The sequence below is a fragment of the Peromyscus californicus genome, unplaced genomic scaffold (assembly GCF_007827085.1).
Source record: "Peromyscus californicus insignis strain IS unplaced genomic scaffold, ASM782708v3 Scaffold_17__1_contigs__length_78620276, whole genome shotgun sequence".
NCBI classification, from domain to species: Eukaryota; Metazoa; Chordata; class Mammalia; order Rodentia; family Cricetidae; genus Peromyscus; species Peromyscus californicus.
Window position 1 is genome coordinate 66,299,993 of NW_026294469.1, and position 24,199 is coordinate 66,324,191.

Below are 24,199 nucleotides of genomic sequence, written 5' to 3' on the forward strand. Positions count from 1 at the left end.
CAAAACATAGAATTTGTTTTCTTCCATAATAAAACTAATCTTTTTTATTAATGTGAAGGAAAAGGCCAAGTTTCTCAAAAACAAAGTATAACTTAAAAACCAGTTAACATTATCAACATTATGTATCTGTTGAAGCCTTTCATGCCAATTTAGCTGTCTCTCACCATACTCCTACAAATCCTCAACAAGATTTAAAAAAAAAAAAAAGAATCCCACATACAAACACATCTATCATACTGCAAAACTTGTGTTTTGTTTTGCTTCCGGGGCAGAGGAGATCATACAGTCAGGGATGACTTTGAACTCCTGGTCCTCCTGCTCCACCTCCCATCCTGGGATTAGAGGCATACACCACCAAGTCCAACAAGCCTGTCACTCCTGTCCTATTTAGTCCCTTTGCTACCCCCACATGGGACTTTTAACACAATCAAAGACTATTTATTTTCAGTCTAAGGAATGAAAACAAAATTAAACTAGTAATTTGAAAAACAAATTAACTAAATAAACTTTTTCACTAGCAACTTGAAAACCCATTCAATTCCCCTGACTGATACTTGCCAGGGCTAATTGAAAGTTGATCTGTGTAACGATGAAAAGTAAAGTACTGCCCACTAAGGACACTTTTATTTTCCTTGGTTTCAGTTATCCTACAGTTAGCTGAAGACCGAAATAATAAAGAGGAAAACAGAGAAATGACTAATTCACAAATTTTAATTTGCACAATATTCTGAGTAGTGTGATGAAATCCTCCACAGCCCTGAGCCCAAGCTCGGAGTCATCCCTTTGTCCAGTCTCCACAAAGAAAGCCACCATCTCAATTATGAGACTGTTTCAGTATTACAGAACTTTTGTTCAAGTAACCTTTACCTAACAGTCCAACTCTAGGCCAATAGTATTCACCTCACCATGTAGGCACGATACCTGCCATCTTACTACATCACAATAAGGGTGAATATAGTCCAATAGGATCTTTTGAGACACTAATTCACACAGCTTTTTAGTGTACTGTTAAAATTTTTCTATTTTTGTTATTGCTATTAGCCTTAATGTGCCTAATTTATAACCTAAGTTTTATAGTAGAGTACATACACAAGAAAGAAAAACAGTATATACAGGGCTTGGTACTTACGATATGTGGCTTACAGCATCCACTGGAAATCTTAGAACATACCCTTTCCCAGTATGGGGGAACTATTGCACTATTTTTCTTCATGCAGGAAATCAACCTGCAGTAAGCTGGCCTTTCCTATAATACTGTCCTGCTCCCCTTAAGGAAGGGCTTTGCTATAACCCTGACTGACCTAAAACTCATGATCCTCCAGCCTCAGCCTCTTAAATGTTGGGATTACAGGCCTGCACTATCATGCTCTGGCATTCCATACAGTATGCTGCACAGTCAGTACAAAAGTAAATATTTACTCAGGAGAGTAGTGCATGCTTCCATGTACAATACATTATAATTTAATGAAGACTACTGACAATTAGTTCATTAAATAACAAGGAACATAAAATGCTCATGTAGTATATTCTTTCATAATCTTCATACAAAAATTACAGGATTTAAATCAGAGTAAGGTGACAAATATTTATGGAATGAATGGCAAGATATTCAAGTTATAAACTACTTATGAGTTTTTACTAATAATTTTTTCATTAAAGTTTTATTTAGATTTTTTTTGCACGAACAGGCATAAAAAAGAGACTCATTTCTTTCTATTGTTGCAAAAATATAACTTACGTTCCAACCTACAAAATAAAAACACAAGCTAAAACTTATCAAACTGTTGCTTTCTGTTTTAAATACTTTTGCTTTTTGTTTGCTTTTGGAAAGTTTCACATAGCCCAGGCTAGCCTCAAACTTGCTAGATAGCCAAAGGTGGCTTTGAATTCCTGGTATCCCTGCCTCCCTATCTCCCAAGTTCTGGGATTATGGGTACATGCCAACAGGCTCCAGTTAGGAACACCTCATTTAAAAAGAAAAACCAAAACAAACCTGTTTGCTATGCAGTCTTTAAATACCATCAAAAGAAACTTTTAACAGGCAAGAGTATACTTTTTCCTTAATTCATAAAATGGGCAACACACTTTAGTGACAAGTTCATAGGTGATTCAGAAATGCTTCCACTTTTAGCAATGTTAACTAGAAAACTATTATGTTTTGGGGAATTCTAAAATATGGTCAACCTTCCAATGGGCAAGGAATGTAAGAAATAACCAGGGATTGCTGTGGCAGGACTTGCAAGTTGGGCATCAGCATTTAAGCACCTGACTGGGTGAGGGGGAATTCTTGGGTTCAAGGGCTGCTCATTGTCTTCACCAGTGTCAAAGTGAGTTAGTTTCACACCCACATTCATGACTTCTGTCTATCTCTGTAACTCAGCAAAAGTTACCGGCATCTTCTAGACCACTGCCTATATAGTTCCTATCACACACCACACCTCTTGTCAAGTAATCTTGACATTTCCTAATTCCTTGAACACTCATTCAAATCCTCTAGCACAACTGATGTCAGCTTTGAGAGACTGCGGCCACTAATAAAACATTAATAATTTAGAAAAGTGTATTTTTATTTAAACACACTTACCTCAGGAAAGTGGCAACAGCATTGTTGTTTGGTTTTGTTTTGTTTTAAAGCCTGGTAGATAGATATACCACTGGTAAGCAGTGTTGAAATTCACTAACCAAGCCAAAGTAACTTATTATAAGGAAATTAATAAAATTACTAATATCATATGATGCTACCCTTTTTCATAGCTTCAATGATCTATATGGGAAAATTTGATCTCTACTGTACGACTGTCTTTACCTGCAATTAACTGGTTTTTAGCCTTTGATAAACATAAGAACCCGGAATGGCTTAACAACACCACAAACCACAATGGCTCTCAGATATCTAAAGTTTATTTAATTTTAAGTTTTCAAGATAAGTTTAATATATAGCTTTAGTTGAGAACCATTGTATATTTGAGTATTTTTAACTGTGTTGGCTTTAGAATTCTAAAAGGTAATAAATATTTTGTCAGGTGAACCCATAATTCTCACCTGACTGAAAGCTTTTATTTATTTATTTATTTATTTATTTATTTATTTATTTATTTATTTATTTTTGATTATACGGAAAACCACATAAAGGATGTATAGGATCCATGTGTACTTCTGGGCCAGTCTTACAAAAACCTTAGTGTCTGCCAGAGTGTTAAAAGGACTGTATGCCACTGGGAGCAAAGGAGTCTTGTGTTTAAGTTTGGGTTATACAGGCTAAATATGTAGGATGTACAGCTCTTGCCTAGCATGTATGAAGCCTGGGTTCAGTTCCTAACGCTGCATGAAACCAGATGTGGTGAAACACTCCTATAATCCTATAATATCAGTATTTGGAAGATGAGGTGGAGTCAGAAGTTCAATGTCATCCTCAACTGGAAGCTAACCTGGGTTACAATGAGACCCTGTCTCAAAAATAAATAAATAAATAGAAAAATAAAGTTCAGTGAGAATTATATTTATCCCCTATATAAGATATATTAACAGTTCTAAGTTGTCCTCCAGTAAAGAAACTCGTTTTCACATAATCTAGCATATTTCAAATATGTGAACATATAAATAGGTATTGATATTCTGTAGAAGAGTAGTTTCATAGAATTCTAGTTTAAGATATGGCCTTACACAAACTGTTCATCCTTGAGCTGGATTCTTTTGGTTTAGGCCTCTAACAAAACTAACAATATTAAACTCTTCACTTTCAGGACCAATATTAAATAAACTGCCTTCTCACACTACTCTTGACTATACTATCTACAATAGTTTTTCTATCTAACTCTCATTCAGTCTTTATCTCCTATATGTTTTATTATTGCTGTTGTGGTAGTTGTTATTATAGTATTGGTAGTATATGGTATATATTAACATATATAAGTACATATTAGTAATATATTAGTATATTTTATATATTATATAGTATAGAATCACCTAGTAATAATAAATGCATTTATTATCTGGCTCCTGAGGGTAGAGTATATTTCATGAGGGAGGAGATTTCATTCACTATTATGCCCCCAACATTGTATATTAGGTACGCAAATACTTGCTGAATAAAATGACTGATGGAATCAATCAATACTGGACTTATACCATCTACCTATACCAAGAAATTGTATGAACAGTCCTGGGCTTGGGATATAGCTCAGTGACAGAACATGTGCCTAGAATGTGCAAGGTCTTGGTTGGGTTTAATGCCCAGCACCACCTAAAATAACACAAACAAAATTGGAGAACAATCTTATGAACTGTTCTATCATGTTTACTCCGGGTTATTTCTAACATTATGGCTCACTTTATCATTTAGTGGCTATTTACAAGGATGCAAAAGAATGCCTCATTATCAAGAAAAACTATAGACACTAAGAACTTTTCAATCATGCCATCCTTTTTTCTATACCTACATACTACTGTACCATTTTTTAGCTCCATTCTACTTAGTAATAAAAAAATCTCTTCAAGTTTGCTACCTACACTTCCCCTAACTTCATCTTACCCCTTTTCTTCTGACTACTCTTTCTCCACTATCTCCACTTTAAAAAACAAAACAAAACAAAACAAAGCCTTTCCTCTACATGCATGATTTTTTGAGAAGGATGTGCCCTCTCCTATTGTATATTTAAGCTTAGGGAAACCAGACCAAATAGAATTTATACTTTATTTTCCTTGTGGTTTTTGAGACAGTGTCTCATTATGTATTCCATGCTGGTCTAACTTGCAATCACTCTGCATCAGCCTCCTGGGGGCTGTGAGTGACTTATAAGGTATTACTATAGCTGAACTTTGTACTCCTGTCTTTGAGACAGGATCTCATTAGGTAGCTTAGGCTGGCCTTGAACTCACTATACAGCCAAGCTTTCATTAAACTCCTGCCTTTGCCTTTGGGATGCTGGAATTATAGATGGGTACCGCCCTGCTTGGCTTAAGCAGAATTTAAAGAGTAACTACTTTCCTTTTAGCTCCATTGCATGTGCTGCGTAAAAATAAGTGTAGGGCAGAAAATCAGAAAGCAAAGATGATCTGTTAAATACTGGCACTAGCTATTTCTTGATGAATATATAAATAGGTATTTAAAAATTGAATTCAGGAAATAGTGAGCGAACACTTATACTAAGGACAGTAACAGAAATTCTAGCCTCAAAAAGATGATTGCCGGCCATAAACACTAACAAATAAGAATTTTGAGAACTAAAAGCAAAGGACACATTTGTCAAAATCCACAGAACTTAGAAAAATGAAGTGAACTCTAACAGTATATAAAGGACTTCAGGAATAACAGAACATCAATGTAGGTTTATCATTATTTTTAAAAAAATTTAATTTGGGTCATTAATAATGCGGAGGCTGTGTGTGAAGGCAGGAATTTGGAAGAACTGTTCAAACTGTTTGCTGTGAACTGAAAACTATGAAAAAGTAGCTTGTTAAAAAAATTTTTAAACAGGGACAATATTCTCATCTCAAGTGAACATGATCTTTTTTATTAACACTAAGGTATAGTCTGTGTTGTACATACAAAGTTAGTGTAGACACTCATTTTAGAAAAGAAGGATGAAAATAATGTATCTTTGTACTTTAACATGAGAGGCTGCCAAAGGATATCTACTTCAAAGCCTATAAATGTAACATGCAGGAACTGTAACATCCAGATATACCCTTACACAATAGATGCTTTAAAAACACTTAGGGTGGGTGTAATGGAAAATGAGGTGGAGGTAGGAGGATCACTAGTCAAGGCCAGTTACCTAATCAAACACTGTGTCAAAAATACACAAACATTTCACTTAGACGGAGAAAGAGGTGCCCATCCAATTAATAAACAACTGTGCACAGTATACAACTCTGATTTCTAATCATCAGACCCCATTTTTTTGGAACATCACACCCACTAGCAACTCAGATGACCAGACTACCAATTTTACATTCTCATTCTCACTACCACCCACATTCATGCCACACAGCCTGGCTAACTAACTGAACATTTCACCTGGAGAGTTATAAAGGCACTGGTACCTAGGTTCAGACCCTAGAAGTTTCTGATTTGATTGGGCTGAAGTGTGGCCTGGGCACCAAAAGTTTTAAGTGGCTATTAAAATACATAGCTAGGTTAAAATCTGCATGACTCTCTTTTAGCCTAGTCTGCATTTACTGAATAGTTTTTTACCTGAATGTTCTGCCTCTGTGTTGTATTAGCAATATTATCTACCAGGTCTCCTAAACAGCTGTCAAACTAATTCCAGATTACAGAAAACATAGTTACATTAAATACATAAGGCTTTAAGCCACTGAGGGTCACTTCATATTTAATCTAGGAGAAAGGTCAACAACCAGTGCTTCATGGAGATCCTTATGAGTCTAAAGGTCTTCTACTATGAGTCTCCACTGCTTGGATTAATATCAGAACTTTCCAACAATTAAATACCCAATAGATTAAGAAACCCTACAAATTAAGAAGACAAAAGCACATGTGCCAAGAAGAAAATATATGAAGAACATGAAAATTGTTTACCAAAAGAAACAAGTGCTGGGCGGCAGTGGCGCACGCCTTTAATCCCAGCACTCGGGAGGCAGAGCCAGGCAGATCTCTGTCAGTTTGAGCCAGCCTGGGCTAGAGTGAGATCCAGGACAGGCACCAAAAACTACACAGAGAAACCCTGTCTCAAAAAAAAAAAGAAAGAAAGAAGGAAGGAAGGAAGGAAGGAAGGAAGGAAGGAAGGAAGGAAGGAAGGAAGGAAGGAAGGAAGAAGAAAGAAAGAAAGAAAGAAAGAAAGAAAGAAAGAAAGAAAGAAAGAAAGAAAGAAAGAAAGAAAGAAAGAAAGAAAGAAAGAAAAGAAAGGGAGCGGGGAGGGAGGGGAGAGAGGGAGGGAGGGAGAGAGAGAGAGAGAGAGAAGTAGCAGAAGTAGTTTTTCAACTTTACTAAATAGCAAAGTAATACAAATTAACCTGAAGCTCCAATTCTTCACCAAATCAACAATAAATAATTATTTATCTACAGAAAGAATATAATACATAAACACTCAAACTCCAAGATAAAATAAATAATGTATTTTTAAACATAGTTTTAGACTATATGGTCAGAAACCCTAAGTATTCATACTCTTAACTTATAACAGCAAAATATAAAAATGGCTTAAATGGCAAACATTAGGGAAGTTATTTTTATAGTTAACTAAATTATTCAAAATTCAAATAATCTAGAGGAAAATGTATTAGTTAAAGGTGTAAAATGCAATGTTATAAAGAAAAGGAACACAGAAGTATACCCAGCATGACAAACTTTGTATTATAGAAGACAACATACTCAAATGTTAACAAAAGTATAATTATGGGGGGCTGGAGAGATGACTCAGAGGTTAAAAGCACATGTTGCTCTTGCAGAAGACCAATTCCGGCACCCACATGGTGGCTCTTAGCCATCCATAACTCTAGGTCCAGGGAATCAAAAGCCTTCTGACTTCTATGGGCAACGAGCACACACATGATCCACATACATGCATTCAGGCAAAACATCTGTACACATAAAAAAATAAAAATAAGAAAACTTAAAAGTCATTTTTAAAAAGTGAAATTATGGGTCACTTAAAAATTTACTACTATTTTTAAAAAAAGATTTATCTTTATTTTTAAGTGTGTGTGTGTGTGTGTGTGTATCTGTGAGTAGGTGTGTGCACATGTGTGCATGAAGGCCAGAGGCATATTAGATCCCCTGGAGCTAGCATAAAAGGCTTTGTGAGTCATCCAATGTGGGTGACAGGAATTGAATCTCTGAAAGAACAGTACTTGCTCTTAATCACTGAGCCATCTCTCAACCCCAAATTTGTTACTTTTTAAGAATGTTTAATTCTAGACAAGAATTACGTGATTAAGTATAATAATCATAGAAAATTAGCTAGACAAGTTTGTCATGATACATCTGAGCATACCAATATCTATGGTGGATATTAGGTGTGGAGATGCTGGCTTCAGTAGGGATGAGCTGGTCTGATGGCCTCACATGAATTAAGGATTCAGGTTATTGTAGACAGCTGTTCTCAATAACCATCCTCACCTACTCCAAAAAAGGTAAACCAGCTGAGACAACTGACTCTTACGTGCCACAATGGGTACCCTTTTGGAACCTCATTCTGAAAAAGCATGTATAAGACTATGAGACCACACAGAAGTAGGTCATAATACCAAGATGAGACAAAGTTACCCTAAGGCTCACTCTAGGCTAACTATTAATGAAAAGGAAGGGTTACAGGAGAAAAAAAAAATGTTTTCTGGATGCCCATATATACAATGATGCAGATGTTTACTCAGGAAATTAATTCCCTTAACTGAAGTCTAATGCCCATTAGTCTTAACTAAAATCAAAACACTTTCAACAAACTTTACAGAGCAATTGCCCCCCCATGAAAAAAAAATGTTCCATTCATAAACTGTAAAGAAAACAAAAAACATAAATGTTCCAATCATAAAACTGCAAAGATAATATATAGAAAGCACATCAAAAACTCTAGAGATAAGCCAGGCATTTGATAAAAGGACTTAAGTATTCAAGGTAACTATCACATAGCATTTTTACATTGGTTTACTATAAAATACTATAAATTTATCATAAAATCTCTAAGTCATCCAAATGAAGCACTGCCAGATTATCTTCATCATGTTCTTCCAAATAGATATTTAAAGTCCATATTTCTAAAAACTTCAAGAAAATGATACAATGCAATACTAAGCAGTCTATCAGTTAACTAATTTTTTAAAAACCATAAACATCTCTTCCCAAGATATCAAACTAAATCAGTAAGCCTGTACTAGTGTGTACCATTATCTAAATTCTTTAAAAGAAAATATACTGTTAAATTACTTGGCATATAGTACAATCAGGATACTTCCTTCAATTTCTAAGATGTGACTAAACAAAAGCTTGTAATAAAGCATTTTCTGAATTACTAAATTGGTTGTATCTTGACAAAAAAAAAATCACATAGTAGGAAACTTTTTACTGTTCCAATTGCTTTCCATTCTGTGTAAACAGCTGGACTCAAATTTCAGCATCCAAAGATTCTCTTAGGCCCATCCAGTGAAGGTTCACCCAAATGTCCATGTCGTTGCACTCAAGTTGGTTCACAGCACTTTTCAACAACTACTCTTGCTATAAGGTTGAATGTACCTCCCTTCTTGCCCAGAGTTATAATGTGACACAGGAAATTAAAAAAATATGTGTCTGTCACAGTAGAAATGTACAAGGAAACAGTTTTTCAAAGATAACAATACAGTTGACCTGGAGTTCCTTATATTTAAACACTAGTTCAATGTTTTCTGCTTTGCATAATTACCAAAAAAGACCATTTATACCTGTTCTGTGTGTGAATAGGGCCACCTTCCCCTCCAAAAATATAAACAGTGCACATCAAAGTCATACAGTGGCCTCCATCTTCAACTACCATTTGATTTTCCACAATTACCTTAGAAACTGTTACCTCTTCTCAAAGGCCAAAAACTTACTAAGAAATATAAAAAAAAAAAATAGAAACTATAGTAAATATTAATTTACTTCAATGTTTGATTGGCATACAATTCAGAAGAGATGGCAAAAACAGAAAGAATACCAATGTTTCAGAGATCTTAAAAAAGGTTCTGACAGTCAGAAAGGAACAAACAGCACCTAGCCTGTATATTAAGGAAAGAAGGAGAGTATTCATTAGACATTACTCATTTCACCTCTACAATGGGATTCTAGCTTTAAAAAAGACTTATTCGCCCGCCTTCTCCCTTTCCATAAAAAAAAGGCAAAGTGTTGAGGTTATATGAAAATCTGTTTATAACTGGAATTAAGTACTATATCAGGAGATCCATTATAATTTGATTAATAGATTAGAACAGAATATAAGAATACATAAAAAATTTTACAGGTATTTAAAGGCTTCCTTAAAAAATGATTAAATGGAAAACTGAAATATACCTAGAACATGCTTTAGAACAATCTAAAAGTCTGCTTCTTTCATGAACTTCATTTAAATCTTTTCCCATTAGTTTTAATATAAGGAACTACTAAAGGAATTCAATCAAGATATTATCACAGTAAAAAGCATTTCTCAAGACTGTTTAAACTCATATTTAATATGCTATATGAAAGAGACTTATTGTTAGAAGTTCACACCTATAAAGTGTTTTTTAAATCATTCTTGCTATTGAGTTTACATGGTTAGGTATAAATTCAAATAACCAATATGATTTTTCTTGAAATATCTTTTGTACACCAGCAATATGTTGCCTTATGCATAAAACAGAAAACTAAAAAGAAAAAAGTCACCTATAAAACTTCAGAAAACCAAAACTTTCCCCTCTTCAATGCAGCAATAAACAATGTTGTCATGACCTCTTAAGCATGTTACTTTACAAAATAGTCCTAGTCATGTAATTCTTTTCAATAATGAGAACTCTTCACTTAAGAACCATTCAGATATCATCTTTCTTCCTCTACGAAATCTCAAAACTGCCTCTGTAGCACACAGTATCAGATGTGACAATTCAGGGAAAGCAGACATGTTAAAAAATGTAATAAACTACAGACCCTTTTCTCTATGAGAGCTGAAACAAGCCAATTTCCAAGTAACTTTTTAAAGCTTGGGAGATTAAGGGGAAAGATTTTTTTTTAAACATTCTTTACAGTTTGAGTGACAAGGTAGGATAAAAAATGTGCAATATGGGTAACTAGTTTATCATCCACTAAACCTGAGGGAAAACACACAAAACTATTGTTTTAGGAGGAAGAGTAATTAGAAAGCTTTCATGAAAAAAAGTATATTATTCCAGGCACCCACCATAAGCTCAAGTGCAGAGACTAGATAATAAAGCAAGGTGCCTATTCCTGAGGAAAATGTACTTGTACTTAGTAATAATGCTGAACAGTGAGTATTAAACCTATGCAGTGCTAAAAAGGCAATGATGGAAGTTCAGATAGTATTATTACAGAGAAAGGCCTGTAAGAATTCCATTGCTTAAAAAATAATCTTGTCCCTGTCATTAACCACTTAATGTTTTTGCTGATGTGCTAAAGTGCACTGGCAACTCAGAGCAGGTCTGCTTGTTTTTTAAGTTGGCCATGTCTTGTTAATAGACTGCAGTCTTCAAATTTATATAGAGCTGCAGGTCTCCTGGATTTTTTCAAGTGTCACTCATCTAACTGAGTCTGACAGCTGAGAAAAGCCATCAAGTGCTTTACAGTCAGTTTAAAAAACATCCTCTACCTGGTATCTCTGCAGTGATTGTCTTGCTGCTCCCTGAAACCTCTTCATCATCATCTGATGAGCTCGTGCTTGAGTCACAAGTCAGGTCACTATCACTGGTACTACTGTCCTGCAGCAAGTTGTACTTCTTTCTTGCAGCAGCCTCCCTTTTCTGCCTTAGTAGTCTGATCCTTTCCTTGTGCTTTTGGCTCCGATGACCTTTAACCTTGGTGACTCGGCCATTCTGCTTATCACTGGATTGCCGGTTTTTCTTGGCAGCCATAGTAGATGTTTCACTTTCAGAACGGGACCTCCTGGACTTGCGCCCAACAGTGGCACCAGGCACTCCTGAAGTATCTCCTTCTACTGTTGTTTCTGCTTGAGAGGGCTCATTCTCCTCTACAGAAGACAACGTATCTGAATCAGCCAAGTGACCACTAGAGGAAGGGGAAAGCATGCAATGATTAGAGGAGTCACTCTCATAGACTCGGCCAGTTGTGGGCTTGTCACTCTCTGTGGATGCTAACTGAGATTCCGAAGAGTCCCTTCTCAGTTCCATCAACAAACAGGGCATTGAAGAAAGAACTGCAGAGTCAGCTACACCATCCTTCGGAACTTGAGATTCCAGTTCTACAGAACCATCTTCCTCCTTGACCGTCTCTTGTTCGGAGGTTTTTGGTGGGGCTGCAGACTCAATGAGTTCTTCTACTTTTCCCACTGTCTCCTCCATCTTCATTTCAGAATTCCAAATTAAATCATGGAGCAGAGTCTAGGAAACGATATCAAAGATGCAACAGGAAAGCAGCCTGTATGAAAACACACAAAGTCAATGACTAGAAATGGAAGATTATTTAACCTATACAGTATGCGATTTTTCTGAGTGGCAAAAGTTACTACTTAGGCAGACCTTTAAGATATTATGTACCCATACTCTGCTTGACTGGCAGTCAGAATCACAAGATTTTACAGCATCACAATCCTAGCAGTCTTATCTACTAAAAACAGAACATTAATCCCCTATTGCTGTAATTACAGTAAGTAACCAAAGAGTTAAGTTTAGAACTTTAGATAGAGTTGGGAAAGTAGTGTAGCACACAGTGCTTGTTTAGGGTACCTGAAGCCCTGCACCAAAATAAGAAAGACTTAAAAGACTCAAGAAAGAAATCTTTGAAAACCTTTAATATAATTAATGTATACTTGGCTTTAGTATAAATGAAAAGAATGATTTAAAATACAACTACTCTGGGGCTGGAAGTGTAGTTCAGTTGATAGAGTGTTTGCCTCGCATATATGAAGCTGGGGTTCAATCTTCACCACTACCTAGAATTAGACATGATGGTACATGCCTGTGATTTCAGCACTATAGAGGCAGAGGCAGAAAAATTAGGAGTTCAAGGTCATCCACAGTGAATTTCAGGCCACCCTGGGATACATGAGACCCTATATCAAAAAAGAAAAAACAAAAACCAAAAAACAAGGAGGAGTAATCTGACATGGTAGCACAGGCCTATAATTCCAGCTACTTGAGAGGCTGAAGTATGAGGATCTCCAAGTTAAGACCTACTTGGACAACTTTCGAGACCCTGTCTCAAAATGAAAACAAAGGGGGCAGAAAGATGGCTCAGTGGTTAAGAATACTTGCTGCTCTCGCAGCATATCTTGGTTTGGCTCCCAGAATCTACACAGCTGCTCCTTTCTGTAACTCCAGTTCCAGGGCATCTGGTGTGTGTGTGTATGTATGCATGCATGTATGTATGTATGTATGTATGTATTATATATATTCAGGCAAATATTTCTACACATAAGAAATAAATCTTTCAAAAAATATATACATATAAAGGGGGAAAGGGCTGGTATGTAGCTTAGTAGTAGAGTGTTTGTCTAACATGTTTAATGCCCTAGTACCATCAAACACAGCAGTAGCCTGGGAATCACTGTAACTGAAATGACAGTTTTATACTCAATTCCCTAAAGAAAGAGGAGATGTAAAAGGGAGAACTATCTAATGTACTCTCATGGATTGATTATTAAGGGATTGGTGGTGTGTTTTTTTTATACTGGTGTGTGTGTGTGTGTGTGTGTGTGTGTGTGTGTGTGTGTGTGTGTGTATGTGTGTGTGTGTGTGTGTAGGCAGATGTGGGGGCAGATGAAAATCTCCTGTGTCATTCCTCAAAAGCCATCCGCCTGTTTTGTGAAACAGGATCCCTTACTGGCCTGGAGATGGACAATTCCACTACACTGGCTGGCCAGTGAGTTGTAGGGAAGCCTATCTTTGCCACCCCAGCACCTGACTTTTTAACACAGGTCCTAGGTATCAAAGTCAGGTCTTCTGAATGAACTATCTATCTCCTCACTGCTTCCTTTAAAAAAAAAAAAAAAATCAAACTACATGCTTTTGGTAAATGAGGAACCAAAGTAATTATATGCATCAAACCTGTTTGCATTCCCCTCAACAGAAGCTACCCCAAAGGAGGATTAAGAAACAAGGCCATCTGGGCATGGTAGCATATCCGTGTAAGATGGCTCTTGCAAGGCTGAATTTGGACTGAAAGTTGGACATCAGCCTAAGCTACACATTGAGAGCCTGTCTCAAAGGCCAAATTCTGCTGTTCTCTCAGTCCATCTACTGACTGAGTCTCGTGTCTGATGTTTTGTTTCAAAAGCAATAGCCACTACATACAGTTCAGTTACTTTGTGAACCCAGGAAATTCTCCGACTAGGTTCAGGTTTTAGAAAAACTCTCTATACGTTTTACACCTTATATGCTGTATTGAGCCCCCAATGTCCTCACCACCACCATGAAGGACACAGCTCTGATTAATCGTGAGCAGAATACAACCTTTAACCACAAGTCTGTACCTTTTCCATCAAAAAGTTCATTGATGGTTTTCCAGAGAATGCTAAGAAGGAGCAAGGAAAGCCACTCCCTCACTTGTACATAGAATACAGAAGGCAAGGACCATGATGTCCCCATAGGCCACTAGTGCAAACGTTAATCATGATGGTATGCTGGTAAGGTATAATACAGCTTCTCCATTACTTTCGTCTACCAAGTATCAGTTCATTTTATGACAAAAAAAAAAAAACAGACAATACCAGAAAAAGCCTTTTATTGCTCTAAACATTAGAACCATCATTTTTATGTACTTTTTTTTTTTTTGCTTTGCATAGCCCTGTTCGCTAATAAAATGGACATTGTGATAGTTTCCTTAACAAACTCAGGAAGACTAAAATATTCCTACTAGAGCATTTACTAATTTGAGATACTCTTGTATAGCCTACTCCATAAACAAATATGTATTACAACTAATTTTTTAACTAAATGAAAATAAGCATAGATATTTAACAGTTCTAAAAGAAATGTAACGCTGCTGAAAGCCAACAGAGGGAGTATAGGCTAAACCAATAAACAGAGTGTCACAAATAAAGTATGCTAACAACATAAAATATTTGTATGTTTATATAAAATACCCCTGGAATAAAAAAATAAGCCAAATTTTTCTGATAAAAGTAAAAGAAGCAAGAGTTGGGGCTGGCAAGGTGGCTCAATGGGTAATATAAAGGCAAAGGCACTTGCCACCTAGCCTTTTGACCTGGGTTCAGTCCCTGGGATTCACAGGGTGGAAAAGACACCTGTAAGTTGTTCTTTGGCCACTACATACACACTGAGCACATGTATATACCCCTAACCTCAAATAAATAAATAAATACACTTAGAAAAAACTTAGGTGGGAGTTGGTGGGATTGGTGTTTGCAAAAGCCCCAGGGTTCAATTCCAAGCACTACACAAACAAGGCATGGTTAAGAATGTGTGTAATTCTAACACTCAGGAAGTGTAGGAGGAGACACAAAAATTCAAGATTATCCTTGATACATAACAAGATCAATGCCAGCCAGACTTTGCTGAGAGAGAGAGAGACAGACAGAGAGACAGAGAGAGAGAATATCTCAACTGATTCTTCTGTTGAGAATACATTCATACACTCTAGAATAAAGATTTTTTTCTTTAAAGTGAAATATCTAAAAATACTAAAATAAAAGTAATGTCAATAATAAAGCAAACACATCAAAGTCTTATTTTGAAAGAAGGAAGCACTAGATCTTTTCAAAGTATTACAATGTAGCATCAGACTGAAAATAATTTATTGCCTCTTTCTTCAATGTTGCCAAGGTGTACAGTCTTCTAAAGAAGCTAAAGCTGCATTGGATGAGGGCCTCATTCCATCAAGAGATTAACTAGCACATCACCCAGCAATAGCAGTCTCCTCAGCACCATCCCCACTGTCCACCATGGCTTATCTCCATGTTTGTCTGCATCTACTCTGCTTTCATCCTGTAAGATGAGGTGACCTGTACAGGGAACATCAATGCTCCCATTAAAGCAGTTGGTGTAAATTTTGAACTTTTTGGTCTGACTTATTTGCAAAGTCTCAGCCAATGTCAGTACCAGGAGTCTCATGTGCAACATAGGGGCTGCTGGACCTTCTCATGCAGCTGATGTCACGCTACCTGGAACCCTGTCCACTGCTGCCATCAGAACAAAAGAAAGCCAGAAACAAGAATCAAGAGAGTAAGTGGCAGCTGAGGAGAGAAGGCTCAGTGGTTAAGAACACTTGATGCTCTTCCAGGACCTGAGTTCATTCAGCTCCCAGCACTCATATTGGGCAGCTCACAATGGCCTGTAGCTCCAGCTGTAGAGGACCCAATGCCTTTCTCTGGCCTCTTCAAGCACATACATACATGTGGCATACATTCTCATATTCCTATTCTCTCTCTATGTCTCTATCTTTATGTCTCTGTCTGTCCTTGTGCCTCTGTGTCTCTGTCTCAGTCTCTCTCTCTCTCTCTCTCTCTCTCTCTCTCTCTCTCTCTCTCTCTCTCTCTCTCTCTCTCTCTCTCTCTCTCACACACACACACACACACACACACATAAAAACAAACTTTAAAAAAAAAAGGAAAGAAAGAAAAAAGAACCCAGAGACATTGATAATGACATGGGCTTTAGTTTGTTTTTGCTGCTGTTGTTTCTTTTTAAGATTTACTTGTTTTATTTTATGTGCATGTGCCTGTACCTATGCCTGAGTGTATGTTGTGCACCACACGTATGTATACAGGTGTTCCTGGGGGCCAGAAAAAGCTTATAACTGGGGTTATTAGTTATAGTTGCCCAATTTGGATGCTGGGAACCAAACCCACATCCTCTGCAAGAACAAGTGTTCTTAACTGTTGTGGAATAATCTTTTTGCACATTGTGAAGATGTGTCACTCTGACTGGTTTAATAAAAAGCTGAATGGTCAATGGCTAGGCAGGATTGGGGGGGGGCAGAAAGAACTGGGAAGAAGGTTGGAGATGAGAGGAGACATGGAGGAAGCAGAAAAGCAGGATGGACAGTAAGTATGTAGATGAGATAAACAAGCCTCAGGGTAGCACATAGATTAATAGAAATGGGTTAATTTAAGTTATAAGAGCTAGCTAGAAACAAGCCTAAACTATCAGCTGAGCTTTCATAAATTGATAAGATAATAAGTCTTCATGTTGTGATTTGGGAGCTGGCTAGCAGGACAGATAAAGACTTGCTACACTTAACTAATGAGCCATCTCTCTAGTCCAGCTACGGACTTTTGACTAAACTCTTCTGCAATATGTTCAATAAAAAGCTAAAATCCAAAAAATTGACTAACTACTTAGTTAAAATGACCAAGACTCTTATTTCTTCAGAGAATATGTTATTTGGGTAGCACAAATGAATCTGAACTACTTTCTTTGTAAGAAACTAACAATATTATTTTCAATATTATATATCAATCAATTAGCTTGCATTTCAAGATCCTTAAACTTAAGTTGTAAATAAGAGTTCATTACAGCTGCCTAAAAATGTCAACAATACTGTGGTTAAAATCACTGTAATATTTCCCAAATCAATCACAAACGACTGGCATTAACCATAAACAGAACCAGTGAGCTCATCAAGGTATTTCCAAACAATGTGGGCACTGAGAAGGAAAGGGTTCTTTATATAAAATGACACGAGACACCTCTCATGAACAAAAATTAAATGAGGAGGCTGAAAGGTGACTCAGTTGGTAAAGTACCTGCTGTACACACATGAGGACCTGAGTTTGGACTGCACACATTTATACCCCAGTGCTTGAGGGTAGTAGGAAGCAGGCAGGTTGAGTTCACTGGCCAACCAGCCTGGCAAAATCCATGAGCTCTAGGTTGAGTGAGAGACCCTGTCTCAAAAAAACAAGGTGAAGAGTGATTGATCCAGGAAGACAACTAACATCAACCTCTGGCTTCCATACACATGTGCACACATGCACATGCCAACATGAATACGTCCATATAACACACACAAACCTTAAATGAACAAAGAAATAATTATACTATCTGTTTAAGTACAAGCAACGGTATTTATAATTTTGTCTACAGGACACATAATCTCTATAATAATCCTTATTAACAAAGGTAGTCACCATCTACCTTGAGAGGAAAAAGAGGGGGAAGGAATAGAAGATATTATTATATGCAGTTCTGTATGGTAGTATTTTATTTGTACTGAAATGTGATTTTCATTGTATATTAATAAATAAAGTTGCCCCGGGGGTCAGAGCTATTAGAGCCATAGCAAGAGCATGGCGGTGGTGGCGCATGCCTTTAATCCCAGCATTTGGTAGACAGAGCTAGGTAGATCTCTGTGTGTAAAAAGATACAGCCAGCATTGGAGACACACGCCTTTAATCTCAATACCAACCATAGAAGACCTGGAAGTCTCTACAGAGGCAGTCATGTGTTTGGGTTTACAACCAATGAGAAGGCAGAACAGCTAGACTATATAAAGACATACACACAGGAAGTAGGCCCCTCTTCAGAGAGCTCTCTTGGCTGAAGCAGGAAGGGTAAGGCTCTTAGCTCTGACCTCTTGGCTTTCTTCTCTGAATTGGCTCTGTGTTTCTTATTTAATAAGACGGTTGGTTACATCTACAGTTCTGTACCTGTCAAATTTTGATTCATATACAATAAATATCTCTCAAAGCTCTAACATAAGTCTTCTGAAAGTGTAGTGCTTTTTTTTCTGGACACAACACTCTATCATTTGGGTCATTTTGCATCAATAAATTCTATGAAGCTTCCCCCTAGAACAGTGGTCAACCTTCCTAATGCTGCAACCCTTTAGTACACGTTCTTCATTCTGTGGTGACTCCCAACTATAAAATTATCTTCACTGTTACTTCATACCTGTAATTTTGCTACTGTTATGAACTGGAATGCAAATATTTGTGTTTTCCAATGGTCTTAGGCGACCCCTGTGAAAGAGTCATTCAACCCTCAAGGGGTTGCAACCCACAGATTGAGAACCATCATTGCTCTAGGATATAATTTCCTTCTAATTAATCACAGAGTTGGGGCTAAAAAAGTCACCAGAAATCCAAGCTATGAAAAAATTCTTTATAATGGAATTAAAATAAAGTTCTCTAAACACAACAGAAAAGATATCATACATAAAGTTTAATCATGCAAAAAAAACAAATTATCATTTTTAAATTATATTTGAGTTTATAATAGAATTATAGCATTTCCCCCTTCCCTTTCCTCCCTCCAGACCTTCCCATATTTCCCTCCTTGCTCTCATTCAAATCAATGGCCTCTTTGTTCATCAACTGTTCTGTGTGTGTGCGTGTGTGTGCGTGTGTGTGTGTGCGTGTGTGTGTGTGCGTGTGCGTGTGCGTGTGTTCCTAAATACATAAATATAACCTGCTCAGTCTGTATAGTGTTACTTTTACTTTTATGCATGTTTTCAGGGCTGTCCATTTGGTACTGAATAACCAATTGGTGGGCTCCTCCCTGGGGAAGACTATTTCTCCTGCTCTCAGTGTTCCTTAGTTGCCTGTAGTTCTTAGTATAGGGCAGAGGTCTCATGGGCTTTCCCCTGCCCAAAAAGTAGATTTTTCTTGGTAGGGATAACCAAATAGGTGAAAGTAGAAAATGATTTTAATATTTTCTGCCGCTGACAACCTGAGTTTGATCCCCAGGATCCATACAGTAGATAGAACTCCTTGTCCTCTGACCTCCATATGCGTGTAGTACACACACACACACACACACACACACACACACACACACACACACATACACACACACACCAAGTTAATAAATAATTAAATTTAAAAGTGTTAGGACAAGAGAGATGGCTCGGCTGAAAAATGCACTTGCAGCAAGCAAAGTCTGACAACCTGGGTTCTATTCCTGGACTCACATGCAAGAAGGAGAGAACTGACTCCTATAATGTGTCTCTGACCTCCACACACATACCATGGCATGTGCATGCCACCACCACCACCACCACACACACACACACACACATAAATAAATGTGATTTTTAAAAAGTATACAGTGGGATTTACATCATTTCAATGGGATAAAGGCCCTTAACCTTCTGGGTTAATGTTTATAATGTACAATGAGTATAAACACACACCTTCATTCTTGTTAGAAGGGCAATCTCATCTATGATGCTCTTCCCATCAAACTAAAGGCAGCCTTTTCCTGTGTGGCTATTACAGCTCATTCTCCCTATGACCAGACAAAATTGACTGTTCTTTGACTCTCATTAGCCCATTCATTCATTTACACATTGATTCACATGTCCATTCACCTATTCATTTCTAAAATCTTGCCAGGTGTGGTAGCTCATGCCTGTAATCCCAACATGTAATCCCAATACTCAGGAGGCTGAGGTAGGATGAATTTTGGAGGCGAGCCTGGGGATACATAAAAGACCATCTCAAAAGATAAGGAGCTAGAAAGATGGCTCAGTAGTTAAGAGTGCTGCTGTGGGATGTTCTGTATGGCAAATGTGTTGCTGATTGGTCAATAAAACACTGATTGGCCGTTGGCTAGGCAGGAAGTGTAGGCGGGACAAGGAGGAGAATAAAGCTGGAAAGTGAAAGGCTGAGTCAGAGAGACACTGCCAGCCGCCATAATGAGAAACAGCATGTGAAGATGCCGGTAAGCCACGAGCCATGTGGCAAGATATAGATTTATAGAAATGGATTAATTTAAGCTGTAAGAACAGTTAGCAAGAAGCCTGCCACGGCCATACAGTTTGTAACCAATATAAGTCTCTGTGTTTACTTGGTCGGGTCTAAGTGGCTGTGCGACTGGCGGGTGACAGAGATTTGTCCTGACTGTGGGCCAGGCAGGAAAACTCAAGCTACAGAGTGCTTCATTGTGGAGAGGGTACTTGAACTAACCTTCCCCTATACTCAGATCAGTGACTAGCCTAATTGTCATCATAGAACCTACATCCAGTGACTGATGGAAGCAGATGCAGAGACCCACAGCCAAGCACTTGGGCAAGTTCCTGGAGTTCAGTTGAAGAAAGGAAGGAGGGACTATAAGAGCAAGAGGGAACAAGATCGTGATGGGGAAAAAAAACAGAGACAGCTGATCCAAGCTAGTGGGAGCCCACAGACTCTGGATTGACAGCTGGGGAGCCTGCATGGGACCACACTAGGCCCCTTGAATGAGGGTGACAGATGTGTGACTTGATCTGTCTGTGAGTCCCCTGGCAATCGGACCAGGACACATCCCAAGTACATGAACTGGCTTTTTGAGAGCCCATTCCCTATGGTGTCATGCCTTACTCAGGCTTGATGCAGAGGGGAGGGGCTTGGGCCTGCCCCAACTTGGTATGCCAGCCTATGTTGAATACCCAAGGGAAGCCTTACCCACTATGAAGAGTGGATGGGGGGGGGGGGCAGGAGGTGCAGGGGGAGCAGGAGAGGAGGAGGGAGGGGGAACAGTGGGCAGCATGTAAAATGAAAAAAAAAAACTTTAAATAAACAAGTAATCCTTAAAAAAAAAAAAAGTACTTGCTGCTCTTTGAAAAGACTAGAGTTTGGTTCCACATCACCACAACCTCCTCTAAGTAAGCGCCAGAAGATCTAATGCCCTCTTCTGGCTTCTGCAGGCGCACACGCACACACACACCCTGTGTATACACTAAAAATATGTCTTGTTGGGCGGTGGTGGCGCACGCCTTTAATCCCAGCACTCGGGAGGCAGAGCCAGGCGGATCTCTGTGAGTTCGAGGCCAGCCTGGTCTACAGAGTGAGATCCAGGAAAGGCGCAAAGCTACACAGAGAAACCCTGTCTCGAAAAACCAAAAAAAAAGTCTTAAATATAAACATAAATAAAATTTTTCTATTTACTACCTCAACTTCCCACCCCCACCCCCTTGATACAGGGTCTCTCTATGTAATTTTGGCTGGCTTGGAACTGACCATGTAGACCAGAATGGCCTCAAACCCTCAGAGATCCACCTCCCTCTACCTCTTGAATGCTAGGATTAAAGGCGTGCACCACAATTGGCTGCCGTGTTCTTTCACAGGATACTTCACTTTGTTGTCGGGGAATAGTATATCCAGTCACTGGGGACAATCATGTACATCAATGGGTCAAAATGAGTTACCTGGTAGAACATGAGATTCCAGAATTTTCGGTACCATAGTATGGTGTAGCTAGCTACTAAGGAAGACCTGGTAAGGACCCCATTTGCTACTTCAGAAACCCTTCAAACTGCACTACCAAGGGTAATACTGCATAGAAGCACCCATTAAATTCACTTGCTAGAGTGGTTCTGAACAATAGAACATTTCATGATTATTAACTGGCTAAACAAGAAGTCTATGATATTGCTGATACTGCATGCTCTACTTCAACAAACTTCTGTGGGGAAGCTGAGACCCAATTATAAATGACAAGGGAATAAGCCATGTTTACCAGTCTCACCCCAGTTTCCTTGGTCATTTGTTTAACTGGTTGCTTTGAAGCCTGGATTTTTAGAAACCAAATAGTTTTGAAAACTGGGACTATCAGATACTCTTAATTTTGCTCTGTATTATCCTTTTTAAATTTTGGATCTGCTGCTGCCTGTCAAGTTTCTGAAGAAATATAAGTACCAGAGGTCAGCCATCTATCTCCAGTGGGTAAAGGCACTTACAACGAAGCCCAAAAACCTGAGTTCAACTCCCAGGACCCATATTTGAAAGAAAACCAACTGCTGCAAGTTGTCCTCTGACCATATGCTCACTGTGGCACGTGTGCACTCATATACATACATGAAAACAAATGTGAATGCAGACACTAGATAGATAGATAGATAGAGACAGACAGACAGACAGACACACACACACACACACACACACACACACACACACACACACACACTCACGTACTAACAGAATAATGCTGACCCAATGCTTTGAGATAATAAGCAGCCAAACCTGTAGGACAGACAAAACTGAATCTGAGAATGAAACGTTGAAAGCTTGGCTCAATGGGTTAAAAAAAAAAAACAAACACTTGTCAAGCATACCCAATGACCTGAGTTTCATCCCTGGAACCACAAATGGAAAGAACCAACTCCCAAAAGCTGTCCTCTGACCTCTATCTGTGCAACATGGCATACACACCTAAGTCATACACACACACACACACACACACACACACACACACACAGAGGAAAAAAGAAAAAAGAAATCCTGAAAGTCTCTCTTTCTGTCAACCTTGCTGAGCAAATGTGAGTAAACTACTCAGGTGGTCTGTTTGTTTGTTTGTTTGTTTGTTTGTTTCAAGATGTTACTGTTTATGTGTATATATGTGTATTCATCTGTGTGAGTTTATGTGCACACCATGTATGCAGTCCTCTTAAAAGAAAGAGGGCCACCCAATGTGGATGCTAGGAGCGGAACGCAGTAATGAGTAAGCGTAAATGATGTTAACTACCGAATCCACTTATCTCCAGCACTGCTATGCATGATTTTATTATCAACTAAAACTAAAATTTTAGCAACTCCTTGTTGCTAGTCATTTTCTTCCCATGTGGTAAGACAAACCAGAATAGGTCTGTCCTATCTACTAAGAACAAACAAAGCTAATTTGAGATAAGCAATGTTTTTAAACAAGGATATCCATAACGAGGGAAATGTAGTAGTGTGGTAACACATGCTGTAATCCCAGTACTTGGGAGGTGGAAGCAGGAGGAATTACAAGTTCAGAATTTGAGGTCAGCCTGAGCTCTGTGAGACCCTATCTGAAAATGGCTCAGTTGGTAAAGTACTTGCCTTGCAAACACAGACCTGAGTTCAATCCCTAGAACCCTAGAACCCATATACTTTATTTAAAAAAAAAAAAAAAAAAAAAAAAAAAAAGCCTGCCATGTTGATGACATGTGCTTATAATGCCCGCATTGGTAGGCAGAACCGAGAAGATCCCTGGTGGTTCACAGGCCAGCCAGTCTACCCTACTTGGTGAGTTCCTGGCCAGCAGGAAAAGAAACCCTACAGTGAAACAAATAGAAAGGTGGACAGAACCTGATAACATTGGAGGTTGTTCTCTAGCCTCCATAGACACATATGTAACACACAAAGGAAGGGGTATGCGGTATGGCAGTTTGAATTGTCAAAAATGTAATTACTTGTGAAAACCTTAAAAGAATAGCCCTCATAGCTGTGTACTTATGATAGGGACAATGCAAAGACTTCCTCAAAACCCACTGTAGTCTACCCACATAAGGCATTTGAACAGGAAACCTACCTAAGTGCACGGCACCAATGACTAATGCCAACCCCTAAAACAAGTCCTTGTAATAAAAACTCACTCTAACATTTAATACACTCAAGGTGTATTTCTTCTTGGGGCTGGAAAAATGGCTTAATAGTTAACAACACTTGCTCCTCTTGCAGAGGACCCCAACCATCTCTAACTCTAGTTCCAGGGAATCTGACCCTCTCTTTTGACCTCCTCAAGCACTGCAAACACATGATGGACAGACATATGCAGGCAAATCACACATACACATAAAATAAATCTTTACTTATTCCTAATGTGTGTATATAAAATAAAACTAATGCTGATCATGACTCAGTAAACTGATTTCACAACT

General features: G+C 38.2%; 1 protein-coding gene across 4 annotated transcripts in view; it reads right to left on the reverse strand.

Annotated features, from left to right (window-relative positions):
• The window catches only part of Ark2n (arkadia (RNF111) N-terminal like PKA signaling regulator 2N), an 87,225-nt gene that overhangs the window by 34,412 nt on the left and 28,614 nt on the right, over positions 1-24,199 (reverse strand). For all 4 annotated transcript variants that reach the window (XM_052742619.1, XM_052742618.1, XM_052742622.1 and 1 more), the window contains exon 2: positions 11,271-12,055. In XM_052742619.1, coding sequence (XP_052598579.1) covers positions 11,271-11,985 — 715 coding nt within the window. In that variant the 5' untranslated portion in view covers positions 11,986-12,055. The remainder of the gene's footprint in view (positions 1-11,270; positions 12,056-24,199) is intronic.